Source organism: Symphodus melops (assembly GCF_947650265.1).
Source record: "Symphodus melops genome assembly, chromosome: 8".
NCBI lineage: Eukaryota > Metazoa > Chordata > Actinopteri > Labriformes > Labridae > Symphodus > Symphodus melops.
The window spans coordinates 18,210,686-18,224,746 of record NC_136698.1 but is presented as its reverse complement, the minus strand read 5'-3'; the positions used below and the strand labels follow the sequence as shown (position 1 = coordinate 18,224,746).

General features: G+C 41.4%; 2 protein-coding genes across 2 annotated transcripts in view; one reads left to right on the top strand and one right to left on the bottom strand.

Moving 5' to 3' along the window:
• lrrc52 (leucine rich repeat containing 52) overlaps window positions 1–4,729 on the top strand; it is a 7,812-nt gene extending 3,083 nt beyond the window's left edge. The window contains exon 2 of the mRNA XM_079351019.1: window positions 3,419–4,729. Coding sequence (XP_079207145.1) covers window positions 3,419–3,747 — 329 coding nt within the window. The 3' untranslated portion in view covers window positions 3,748–4,729. The remainder of the gene's footprint in view (window positions 1–3,418) is intronic.
• A 6,735-nt stretch (window positions 4,730–11,464) lies between these two features.
• Window positions 11,465–13,950, bottom strand: mmachc (metabolism of cobalamin associated C). Its single transcript, XM_079351406.1, has 5 exons — window positions 13,806–13,950; window positions 13,023–13,220; window positions 12,704–12,856; window positions 12,442–12,618; window positions 11,465–12,072 (listed from the first exon to the last, which is right to left on the bottom strand). Exons 1-5 carry the CDS (start codon window positions 13,893–13,895, stop codon window positions 11,893–11,895), a joined length of 798 nt encoding a protein of 265 aa, XP_079207532.1. The 5' UTR covers window positions 13,896–13,950; the 3' UTR covers window positions 11,465–11,892.
• Between the last annotated feature and the right edge of the window lie 111 nt (window positions 13,951–14,061).

Below are 14,061 nucleotides of genomic sequence, written 5' to 3'. Positions count from 1 at the left end.
CTGGAGCTAGACCCACTGCATAAAATGTGTCATGTTTAATATCCTGTGAGTTTAAAGAGAGTAATGTAGGCAAAAAGTAACGAGTTTAACAAAGTGAACAGGGTGTATATATATATATATATATATATATATATATATATATATATATATATATATATATATATATATATATATATATATATATATATATATATATATATATAAGATGTGTGTGTGTGCGTGTGTGTCCTGTTCTGCGACTGCAGGCTCTGAGTCTAATGTACAGAGAATTCTGCTGTCACTGCCTTTTACTGTGAATGTGAATCAGGTGTACTCGTGTGTGTTCGTTTGTGTGGTTCTGTGTGTGAGTCCAGCACTATCTCACCCTGATGTTTCCTGAAGGTGTGTGCGTGTGTGTCTGTCTTTGGGTTTTTCCTTTTGTCACAGTTTGTTTGGAGTTAGTCGCTCAGTTTGTCTGCTAGAGAGAGAGGCAGACAGACACAAAGAGGATCAGAATGAGTGTTGTTTTGTTTCCTCTATGTTTTTCTAACCTCTCTGTTTTCTATCTTACCACTGTTCACAGGGTTTAAAGTAGTCTATTTGAAATATGCTGAAGGATGGAAAGAGTGGGATGAAGAGAGTGGAGGTAGAGAGGGATTAGTGAGATGAAGGCAGGTGGAGCATTAGGGAGCCGATGGTGGGGTCACACTCAGGATGGGGGTCACACTGAGGGTGAGGTCTGGTTAAGAATCCCGCTGTGGTTCCTGTTCAGAGAAGAGAAGACAGGCGGAAAGAAATGGGACGAGGGCAAGATACTGTACTGAGAAGGACGGGAGAGAAAGGTCAGGCAAGTTATTACACACAAGTATGATACAGGTGAGAGAAATAATTAGACATAGGTGATTGAAGTGATGAGGTAGGAGTGGTCCTGTTCCTTAGCTTCTGTTGCACTTCCTCCATTGTATTAGCCCTGACCTGCAGGAAATGAAAATAACAACACTAATATTAACTGTTACAACAACAGTAACATCAACAACATCACTAGCTCACACTGAAAAACACATTTAACAGACAGATGATTATTTTTCAATATTTAAATTTAGAAACAGGGTTAAATGTGGTGTACCAGTTCAAAATCAAAACAAAATAATCAAATAAAGGGAGATTGGGTTAATTGAATAACTAGTGAATGAAAGTGATCGTTAGACTGATACAAGGAAACACAGAAACTGATCAACATAAACTCTGACAGACAGAAACGGTTGAGTCAAAGACCATGAGCACTGACATTAAATCATTTATTATGATCCGACGGATCAATTCATCCTAATACAGACATATTATCAATTATTGATAAGCTTGTGTGTGTGCCTCTAGTATATAAACACAGGTCTGAACACACCTTGCAGACAGGTGAAACAAAGAAGAAGGTTAAATTTTTAATCTGATGGTCTCATGTTTCAGGTATCAGGTTCATCAAACAACAACATGTTTATAACCAATAAAATTAGCTACAAAAACGTCAAGTTGAGACCATACCTAAGGATTATGACACAATAATATCAAACATCATAACAGCCACCTCTTGAATCTTAATCTGAACGTTAACACATATGTAAAGACAAAAAATAGTGATGTCCTGATATTTTCAAGGTGCGCTGCAGGTGGGAATCCAAACAGTCACATTTTTCACACCAACTCAAATCTCTTTAAACTGTTTCCTGTCGGCCAACTCATCAATTTTCCTTTGTGAAGTCGAGAAAGCTGTCGGAAATTTCCATTCCAAGTTGTTATGACATTTATTTCACATGACTGGTGCATTTGTCATGCTCATAATGAAGCTGCTTCATCCTCCTTTCTGCTCATCAGTATTCTTCTCGACTCTGTTTATTCTCTAACTTCATACGTTTACAGGTGGCATCAATGTAAAGGCAAGAATTCAGAAACATCAGACTCTCTGCTACTTGGTTATCTTGTAAACACTACAATCGCAGTGTCTTTTTAACATAATGTTCTGCCCCCTAGATGCTCCTACCATCAGCTAACTTAATGCTCTGAGGAACATGCGTTAAAGAGCAACTCTGGATGATTTCCAAGCAGACTGTCCTGTGATTGGTAGAAACGAAGAATCCCCACACACACAGCTGACTGTAGAAATCCTCTCTTCCTCTCTCTCTCCTTCTCCCTCTTTCTCTCTCTCTCTCTCAAGCTCCCCCCCCCCTCTCTCTCTCTCTGCTCTCTGAGCCCAGATAAAGAATAGTCTCAAGAGTCTTTAATCTGTCCAATCACAGAGGGTCCTCTTCATTGTTCTCTTATCACTCTCCTTCATGTTCTCACCTTTGGCTCTGTGGTCACATGACTGCACTTTATGAGCATCATTAGAGTTATAATCATCCATCTGCAGCAGGAACAGAGCCAGAGTCTGCAGCCTTATTATACAGATGTGATGTAGTAGTAGGATGTGTTTACTGTACAGATGTAATGTAGCAGATGATGTTTATTTTACTAATACTGTATGTTAGAGTGGGCCGATATGTTTATCAAATAGCAGTGATGTAATATGGTGTGTATTATACAGATGTGTAGAAGAAGGTAGATATGTTTATTATACAGGTGTGATGTAATTGATGGATGTTTATTATACAGATGTGATGTAATTGATGGATGTGTTTATTATACAGATGTGATGGGTGAATGTGTGAATTGTACAGATGTATGGTAGGAGGTTATATGTTTATTGTTTTAATGCTATGTAGTAAATGGATGAGTGTATTGTACAGATGAGATGTAGTGGGCGGATGTTATTGTACAGATGTGATGTAGTGGGTGGAGTAGGAGTTGTGGGTCCTGGGCCGTGTTTGTGCTGGATTGAGGCGGTATTGTACTAATAGTCCGTCAAACAATTTCAGGTCCAGTTTGCTTTAATAGGTAGTGTTTGCCATTCCCGTATCCTTGCTCCGCTGAAGCCACTCATGCTCCAGAAAAACTGACATGATGATGTCCTGAAAGCAGAGTAGACAAACAGGCACAAACCTCCCAACTCAGAGTCTCTGTGAGGTCAAGACTGACGTCCGCTCATTAACATGCTGCTTGTTATGAGCTGCACATGTTCACACACCTGTATGTGATCATGAGAGGGGTCACCTCTCTCTGCATCACTGTGACAGTGTATGTGTCTGTGTGTGTGTACACACACAGACACATACACAGAGGAGGTGGTTACAGCGCCTTCTGGGATCATTAATCGCAAAGGTTATCGCTCCACTGTGTGTGTATTTGTTTGTGTGTGTCTGAGTAATTAATAACTTTTGTGTTCATTATATTTTTAAATCACTCTAATTATTCTCCTCTCCTTCTTTCCTCACTCCCGTCCTCTCCTCTCCTATCTTCTCTCCTGCCCTCTCATCCTCCTCTTCTGTCTCCTCTCTCCTCTCCTCAGATGAAGGTCAGACAGTGTGTAGCAGCCCTCCCGAGCTGATTGGTCAGCGGTTGGCGGAGGTCGGGATGCAGCTGCGGGCCGACTGTCACCAGGGCCTCGGTTATTGGGACTACCTGTTCTTTATTGCCATTGGCTTCGTCATCTTCTCAGCGGGCACGGTGTCTGCATGGGTGATGGGCGTGCTAATGGTGCTTTACGAGCGCTACACCAAGAGGAAGAGTGAGGAGCTGGACAGTGACGACGAAGAGGAGAGGGGGGGGCTCGGAGGAGGAGGGGGAGGGGAGAACCAGGGGAACGGAGACCTGAACAAACCGAACATGCAGGTGTGAGGAACTGATGAACTACGGGATCAGAACACAAGGACATTAGGACATGGGAAAACACGGACATGAGGACACAAGGTCAAAAGGAAACAAGTATATGAGAACATGAGAATACAAGGATATGAGGATAAAATGACACAAGATGATGTGGATTCAAGGACAGAAGGACGTGAGAAAAGACATGTAGAAGTACAGGGAGATCAAAAGCTGTGTCATCCTGTCTCGCCCTCTTTGTTAGAGTGAGAGAGTTTGTGAGACTTTCACAATGAAAAGCAATTAAGATTATTGACAGCAATAACAACACACAAACACACACAAACACACACAAACACACACACACTTGCTGAATGTAATAATAACAAATTAACAGTAGTGCTTGTTCATCATGATGGTTCCCTGTGGAGGTTTGATAACACTGTGTGTGTGTGTGTGTGTGTGTGTGTGTGTGTGTGCGCGCGCGTGTGTGTGTGTGTGTGTGTGTGTGTGTGTGTGTGTGTGTGTGTAAACAGGAGGAACTGATCCCTCTGATGGTCAGGGAAGGTATCATTAGTGTAGGTTTTTGTTTTCTAATGAATGGAAAAAAAACAGATGATGATTTGTTCTGACTAGAAACACAAACGTGTGCTTAAGGATTTCTACTAGCAGTCATAAAAGAACAATAGAACACCTGCATTTACCTGCATTCGTGTACAGGTGTAGTGAGTGGTATGTCCGTTCACCTTGATATCATTGAGTGTTGCAGTTATTTTTCAACACTTCTGACCTCAGTCATGATGAGGTTTTTATCCAGATGTTGCACAAATGTCCTCAAGAGGACAGGGTGGATAAATAATCAGTGATGGTCACAGGTGGTATCATTGATAGTCACAGTTGTTGTCAGTGATGGTCAGATGAATGGAGACCGGTGGATGACTGTCAGTCAGAGGGTATTTCGGTGTTTCTCAGTCTGACGTTAACTCTGCACAGTGTGACTGTATCCTTTGTGTGTGTGTGTTGTGTGTGTTTTACTTAATGCTATAGCATGTGTGGGTGTGTGGGTGTGTGTGTGTGTTACTTATTGCTATAGCGTGTTACTTAATGTAATAGTGTGTGTGTGTGTGTATGTCTGTATGTATGTGTGTGTTTGTGTGTCTGTGTGTGTTATTGATAGCTGCTGATAAAGTCTATAATGTGAACTCAAAGCGTCTTTAGTTTTGTATCATAAAGCAATAAACAGTTCAAGATAAAAATTGATCATTTCAATTCTGTCAAATTTTATTTTAATTTTGCTGCAATAAAAAAACATTCTTACTTTGAAGTAGTGACTTGTGAAACTTTTTCAAGTACTGAAATTAAAATGACAGCAATGTAACAAAGCTGTGCTGTATTTAGGTCTTTTTACTTTCATATTGATCTTATTATGAGGGGATTTTGGTCCCAGTCTGTGAATTCATGTTGTTTAAGGTTGCTTTCACATATGAAGTTTAATGGACTTGATGCGATTGTTGCACTTTGTCAAATGTTGTGTACATACACGTATGGCAACTTGCCACTAGTTGGGGCTGTAGCTTCAGTCAGTGGGTTACTGACATCTGGCCGTTTGCATCTGGCCTAATGCTGCACAATGACTCGAACGTAAACAACACAACAGTGGAAGATTGGCATTTAGTATAGCGTGTTTGTCAGTGTTTTAATTTACTGTTTTACATGGACATATAAAATGTCAGCTGTGTCAGGTTAAACTGACATATCAACTGGAGCAATGTGTAACCATATTTAGCACAAGCATGTGGACGTTTGACTACAAGTTGGACTGAAGAATTGTTGACATTAGTCACGTTTGGCAAACTTATTAACCGAAATCGTGCACTTTGAAGCTAACCACACCACAAGTGGACCAGAGCATTCACAAAGGACGGTGGAAAAGTTACAAATTGATCTAAACGTTGTAACCCTAACCCACGCATCCTTTACGTTGGGATAGATGTTAAACAATGCATCCTCCAGAAGGCGTTGTTTCACAGAGATCTCTGCCCAGCTTCTCTGATGTTGTTGGATGTTCCTGTGCAAAATAACATCACATGTTTATAGTTCATAACCAACTCACACAATCTTTATTTCAAAGGTTCCAACATTTTAACACAAGTGTCTTTATCTTTCACTGACATGAAGTGCTCAGTGCAGCCCCCAATGATTTCTGGTGGTATTGCAAAGTTTGGTTTGTATCTGTAATCTTCCAGAGAACTTGAAGAAATATGGAGGATTACGGAAAGAAAATATGGAGTACATGTGCATCGGATGTAGAGTATAGCTTAGCCTTGTTACTTTCTCTGATGGCGGCAAAGTGTTGGGACAATTTGGTCCACTTGTTATGCCTCTGTCCCGTTCATACTGAAGAAGAGATGTTACAGGAGTGCAAAATACAGGGCACTGAACTGCCTTTTTATGAAAAGGGCTACAATGACAGTTTAGCTTCATTTTCAGCGTTCTAGTGGTTCCTTTTGGTACTGCAGTCATAAATCCCTCTGATCCCACAGAGTTTCCTCCATAGAGCGTTTTGACAAAAGAGCAGTCTGTAAACTGTTGACAAGATCAGATGTAACTCTGTATAATCCTTAAAGGTTTAATATTTAATGAACTATGCTCCTGCTGAGAATACAGATTTATGAATCATATGTAGTCACAATGAAGAAGCACGACTAAGCATGCTCAGTGAGATGTTTATAGAGGATGTAAACCTGGGAGACCAAACAGTTTGTGAGTGTTTTCAAAAAAATCGATCAAAAAATTTGTCAGGGGAGGGGAGTGGGGTGCATAGTGGTGCAGTTTGGTGGCCCGCTTTTTGCTCAGGTTTGTGTGGGGGCTCTGCAGCACAGTGCTGGCAAAGAGGAAAGAGAGAGAAAGTGAGAGAGCGAGAGAGCTGGAATGTTACAGTGTCTTGTATTCTCTCTCACATTTACTCCTCCTACCTTGCTCTTTGCTTCATGTTCTCTCTCTCTCCCTCTTTTTCTATCTCTCTCTCTCTCTCTCTCTCCCTCTTTTTCTCTCTCTCTCTTTCTCTCTCTCTCTCTCTTGTCTTTTGGCAGGAGGTGCAACTTTATTATCTGCTCACCTCTGCAGGATGGGTCGGCTGCTGCAGAGAGGAGTAGGAGGAAGAGGTTCAGTACAGATAAGTGTGTGGGTGTGTGTCTGTTTGTTTGTGTGTACAGGATGGATTGTAGACAAGACACGTTTAGGCCAGAGAGCCACACCTGATCCCAGATCCAGGCAGCCTCAATCGATCCTGACAGTAAATTGTGTCACCAGGACTTTCTCTCTCCTCGTCTTTCTCTCAGACACACATACACAAAAACGTGTTTCGACATTGTGTCCAACACAATTAAGTTAAAAAACATTTTCAAAGTTAGTAAAAAAAAAACCTGTTTAGTTGGTTTAACAGGGACATCAGGTTGATGTGAAGTAACATTCAGTCTAACACCATTAACACACTGACAGCTTTACATCCTGCTCACAGCACGTTTATCACCCAAGACTCTGATAACAGAGTTCTATTACTGTTATCTTGTGTTAGTTTAAAGTAGACATGATAAGTGGAGATACAATGATTACATACTGTGTGTGTGTGTGTGTGTGTGTGTGTGTGTGTGTGTGTGTGTGTGTGTGTGTGTGTGTGTGTGTGTGTGTGTGTGTGTGTGAACACATTAATCTCAGAATAGAGCTCTTCTTCCTTTGAGACTAACAGCTCATTATCACAGCACATTATCCAAGGACCCCCCCAACACACATGACCTCACCCTTCAGAAGGAGCCCGCCTCCCCCACATCATGACACACGTCTTTATGGTCTAAATCATGTGTTTCACTTTTAAAAGCACATTACCAACATTTGATCCACCTTCATGACCCCCCAAATTTCCCCTCACAGTCAACCCCCTCCCCTCAAAGTCACCCCTATTCCCCTCACAATCATCCCTCCTGCAGTCCGTCCCTGTGCTCTCTGCCTCTTGTCGACATCTTTCCTGATTTAAACATTTCTGATGAGAATCCTTCACCTCAATCTGAGCTGTTTCCCTTATTAACCTCCCAAGGGGTTAAGGCACGCACAAACGCACACACACGCCTGCTGTGTGTCCTTAATGAGGTCTAATTTTTTCCTCTTTTTTTTTTTTTACTTAATCTGTAGCCCTTTTCATATTGCAATTATGCAACAGCGCCGTAACAGATCTCCATCGTCATCATGCCTTAAGACATTCAGATTGATTCATTAGAAGTGTAATGTTGGTGCTCCTGTCTGTGAATCTACATTGTATTATTATGATGTTCTGTAAGTGAGAGGGAGCACAGCAGTGAGAGCTCCGAAAGAGTCATGTTTCCACCATAACTATATGGTCTTTTTGAAGAACTATGCTCCGTTTCAACCAAATCTATCAGGGTCTGGGTATAAAAATCTACCTGCAGAGCTGGATGGCTCTGATTGGTCAGGCACAGCAAAGTTTTATATCACCCACTGTGCTTAAAAGACTGCAGCTAAGAGCCCAATGTTTGTCCTTAGCTTTCCTTTTAATCAAAGTCTGGCTGTTACAATTGTAAAAAGGTCCAAATGCTTGTTTTAGACTGACTTAAAGAACAAATAAGCAAAAAGAATTAGACAGAGGTTTAATCTGGATTTAAAACCTTTATAGTTTTGTTTATCTCTTGAGCTTGGTTTGACTTCTAAAGAAATACTCTACATTTATGTTTGAATTGTTTGGCCAAAATAACAAGTGAATTGTGTACTTTATTGTCCATTAAAATCTGTGTTTCAGCCCATTATATTCTAACTTTGGTTGCTGTTGTTGACTGATGTTTTTCAGAAATCCAATTTAAAAATGATCACCACAATTTAAATGTCAAAATCACAAAAATACTTTCCCACAGTACTATTTATATATATTTTATATACTTTATTAATCCCCTTGGGTGAAAATGTGGTTCGCACGCTGTTATTTTAGACGTGCTTCTCACACACGCAAGAATCACACACATGCACAAGCATTGCATTAATGGAGAGATGTCAGAGTACAGCAGCAGCCCCAGCTGGAAGTGCCCCCTGAGCTGGTTGCAGCAGGGTTTGTGGGAATTTGGTACCTTGCTCAAGGGCATCTCAGCAGTGCTCAATTAGATTTTTGTTCCGCATCAGGACTTGAACCAGTGATCCTCAGGTTCCCAACCCAAGTCCCTACGGACTGAGCTACTGCTGCCCCAGTAACTTTAAGAAATTAATTGCAGGGGTAAAAATGTTTCATCTTCCTAAATGCCGTTTTTTGGCCAGTTTATTTCTTTTAACTTTTCATTACTCTTTACTTTCTAATGACATACTAATCACAGCTCTTATCTTCTTTCCATTGTTAAACAATGAAATCATTTGCAAAGCAATACACCCTGGCTGACCACTATGGGCCACAGGAACCTTTTAGCTGAAGAAAACCCCTGTACCCTTTTAGTTACGGGGACCTTTGGTCAAAAAGGGGCTTACACACACATGCAGACAAGCACACACACACAGCCCTGTTCTCCCCCGCTGGCACCGCTGTGAATCACATCATGTTGTTTTTTAGTGCGATATTCTCATAGTGAATTTTTCTGTTACATTTGGTTATTCTATGTCTCGTGTTGAGGGTGCACCGGTGTCTCAGAGGCTTCCGAATCGCTGCGACTTATGGCACCAGAATTGGAAATAAATATGTGGTCAAAATGTGAGTAAATCTGAACGAGTTGAGGCTACAGCAGGACAGGTGGAGCTGCAGTCTCGAGCTGGGCAGCAGACAGAGCTGGTACAGGCTCAGATAACAGTGAGGTAAGTAAAGTGGACAAGCGATGAGGTTGACTCCGGCAATGTTTCTTCAGCAGACAGTCTCAGAATACAGACTTGCATTCTTTTAAAGATGTATAGTTCGTTTGGCAGGTCAGGGGAAATATGAGATGTTAAGAAGATTATTCAGACGGTGAGCACTCTCCAGAAGGCTCTAAGGACAGAAGAGACCTTAGGTCTATGGAAATATGTCATCCATCCATCCAAACATGTCACCATTGTGAAAAATAAAAATATCTTAAAGGTACAAAAGGAACAATGAAAATGAACATTTCCAGATAGGCTTAATGAGACAAACCGGGGAAAACGGTGCAGGGGATCAACTCAACCATGACCCTCATCTTAGTGCTTGAGTTGCTGTTGTTTTTTTATTTTGTGTTCGTCTCCTCCTCTAAATGTGAAATACAAGAGTTTACTTGAACTTTTATCAATATTTATATTTTATTATTATAATTTTTATAATTTTTTATTAATTTATGTGCTTTGGTCAGGGGGTCTGTGATCAATGCTTGGAGGACTCTGAGCTTCACTTGACCCCCTGACCCGAGGCCTGGGATTTGGAGCCACTTCTTTCCTCTCTGCCAGAGCCAATGTCTGCTGGACCAGTAGGGTGAGGGACATGAATATGTCTTCCCTTCTTTTAATGTGAGTCCAGAGGTGCAGGAGTGGAGAGAGGAAAGTGACTATTATCCCTGAAGACTCCCGCAACAGGAACATTTAACTCCAGTAAAGGGAAACAGCTGTACTCCAGCTGCGTGAAGGTACTGAACTGTCATTATTATACAGAGGTCAGAGTCAAGATGGACTGAAGTTTTCGGCCCTTACTTTTCCCATTCTGGCAGCAGGCGGGTCCTGTTCAAGCATCCAGTTGAGAAATGGTTGGCTGGCGTCCAATGGAGGATTATCAATGGAGCAATAGTGACAAACAGACACAGAGCTTCAGTTAAACAGTTACAGAGTTAGTCAGACTGAACTGAACAATAAATAAATGTTAGAGATGTTTGACTGAGAGTTACAGCAGGGTTACTACAGGACAAATACACAGAGGGGGGTGGGGGGGGGGGGGGCTAATTAACTCCACGCTCTGCGTCTATGCAGCAAACTGAAATGCTGATTCAGTAAACAGCCTGGAAGGGAGGCATGCAGTAAGAGAGCGTGAGAGGCAGAGAAAGAGTTTCTAGTGAAGTGATGGACGGAATGCTCAGAGGGACAAAAAGTAGAGAAAAGAGAGAAACAGAAAAATAATTCAGACGTCAGCTAAACATGATTCATGAGAACAGTTCATCATTTTAATAAATTGAGGATCATTGGGTTCACTCAATCCATCTTTTAACAGCCAGTGTTTAATCTCAGTACTGTGTGCATGTTAAGAAGAGAAGACTGACATCTAGAGGTCAAACAGGAGAATGGGCCGACACTGACACTACTGCAGAGCAGTAAAGAAGCCACGTCGGTGTGTTTTTATAGAAGAAGAAAGGAAAGCTCTGCCACTTAATGCGTTTGTTTTATACGTGTGTGTTTTATATGTGTGTGTTTTATGTGTGTGTGTTTACACCGGGATCCTCTAAAAAGTGCAGACACTGTTTAAAGATTCAACACGATGTTCACAGATAACTGCTCATATTAACACATTTCTTTTTATTAGATTTTAATAAGCTCTTTTGGGGATTTTTATCACGTCTGTTTGATATCTTTATTACATGTTAGTATTAGATCTTTATTTGAAATTGATTAGGTCTTAATTGGAACTTAATTAGATTTGTATTAGTTCTTTCAGTTTCACAATGTAATCTAAGAGCTTTATAATTTTTTTACATCTCTATTACATCAAACTGCTGAAGAGATTGTAGAGAATTATTAAACTTAATGTTTTGGTGCATTAATGACAGAGGAATAAAAACTTTATAAAGCATCTTAATTTATTGATTGAAATAAATAAATTAGAACTTTTTTCTTCAGTTTTTTTTTAATGGCTCAACTTTACAAGCAACCAGATCTGTTTCAGAGAGTAAAGTGTTTACGCTCTTATGCTACAGACACATGATGTGAAGACAGACAAGAGATACAGGTAGACTCCAACACCTGTAGTTTCTGTATATCAGTAAAAATGTGCAGAAATAATGTAGCCAAGGGACTGATGTGTACAGTGAATTCAATGTTTGTGTGTAACCCTGACCACGAAGCAGAAGCAGTTCACCTTAAACCTTAAAAGCAGGTTCACTGACTCTCACAAGCTCTGATCAAAGTCTGCTCATCAGAGTTTAAATAAAGTTTGAAGTCCATCCAGCAGAGAGCACACAGGTTCAGTCTTCCTTCTCTCTGTCAGCCGTGTCCGCTCAGCGTCATCTGAGTCTCAGCGGTCGCATCAGCTGCTTCTTTTCTCTGCAGGAAACCCCACGACCTCAGCAGAGCAAGCCGCTCAGAGGGAGGACAGGAAAAGTAATCCTTCTGTCTCTGAGAGTAGGTCTCAACCGGCGGGACGATGTCTCTGTAACTCCAGTCCTGAAGACAGAAAAAAGTCCTTACAAACGTACAGTGAGTTTAATTCAGGGAGACTTAGTATCACAAACAACAAGGAGGTCAACAGAGAAGTGTTAAGACACAGGACAGTTGTAACCTTGTGAAAACTGTGTCAAAGACGCGTGGAGACAGAAAGTGAATATGATGTCTGTGAGCTGTGAACTTGGTGCCGCACGGATGAAAAAGAAGCAGCCAACTTGACTGATGTATGACAGGCAGCAGATTCAGCTGAATGTGGATTTCTTTCAACACTTTTACTGCAGGGACGACTTACAGCAACACCAACACTTTATACAACAGGTATCTGTTCCTGGGTGTGAGGTATGTCTCAGGTGCAGTGATGGTTTCTACCTGCCAGTGGAGGTTGAAGGCCTCCAGCAGCTTGACCCGTCCCTCCCTGCTGGGCACACAGTCTACAGGAAGAGGCTGCGGCATGTTGGAGTCCCCCTTCACATCAGCAAATACCAACAGAGCTCTGATCGCAAACCAGCCCCCAAACCGAGGGTGAACACACACCCCAAACATCTTCTGCAACAAACAAACACACACAGTAATTATAAACTGTTTTTAAATCTAGGTTTTCAATACTTCATACATGTTAATTATTCATTACTCTGTCTGTCCATGGTGGCTCTATAATATCACTCTGCTGGTAGTAAAATGCTCCGCCTGACACATGGGCCGCTGTCTGAGCCAGAAAACAAGGCCTTCTGTTGGGCATCAGTTCATAGTCATAAATCATCTCAACCTGTTGCCCCGGAAAACACTGAAGACAGAGAGAGACCGTTCACAGTTAAATATGAAGCCATTAGTTTGTAATGAGATGTCATACAGTAACCAGTCAGACATTAATTATTTCTCTAATATTGTTCAACACACAGCACACAATGTCTCACACAGAGCAGAAGCCACAAACTGTCTCACATACTGACCTGACTCACAGCAGAGGACACACACTGTCTAACACACTGATCGATAGGGTCACACACACCCCCAAAGCCCTGTCCCTCCATGAAGGGCATGAAGGCTTTTTCAAACATGGACGGAGTGCTGAAGACAACAACGGCCAAAGTGTCTTCAGGATATGACAGAGCCAGGGAGGGGGGCAGGACGGCGTTATACCAGGAAATCTAAGAGGGAGACAGGAAGAGAGACAGAGAGTTTATAGCAACCAACTGGAGAGGGAGACAGATGCAGAGAACTTGAGTGTCATACCTGCCCAGTTTAGAGAGGGACAGGTCGAGAGAGAGTTTGCCCACTTAAGACAGACTCTTTATCTCTGTGTATCTTCCTCTTAGTTAGACAGAACGACAGAGTAATACCAGCTAACAGGAGTGACATATGTAAAGAGATAATCGTTTCCCTTAAAGGCTTTTTAAACATTATAGTACATATTTACATTTTCCACACTTATCTTGACTGCAGTCTGGAAGAGTTAACCTGGTGACGTCAAAAAATAATAAGTGATATAACTATTATGACTGTTTTCTTCAACTTCATGTCCATTCAGCAGGTGGCTGTGTTCAAGTGAGATTATTTAACAAAGTTTCTTTAACTTAAACACTAAACATAAAGTTACATAACCCACACACCATTAAATAAAACGTGAGAGAACCCCCCCCCCCCCCTCCCCCCCCCCACACACACACACACACACACACACACACACACACACACACACACACACACACACACACACACACACACACACACACCTTGAGAGGATGAACCTCAAAGCCGAGTCCAGATAAACTCTCCTCCAGAGGTCCGGTTATTTTGTCCACACTGTCTGAGGACGCCGCCATTGTTGCTTGCAAACACAACGCGATGGATTGTGGGAAATGTTGTTCTTTGACAAACTACAAAAGTTACGTACACATTTTATATGCCGCGGTCGCTGACTTATTCTCATCAAACAAACAGCCTACATTTAAGTGAAGGAGATACTAATTAATTTTATGTTGGTTTCAT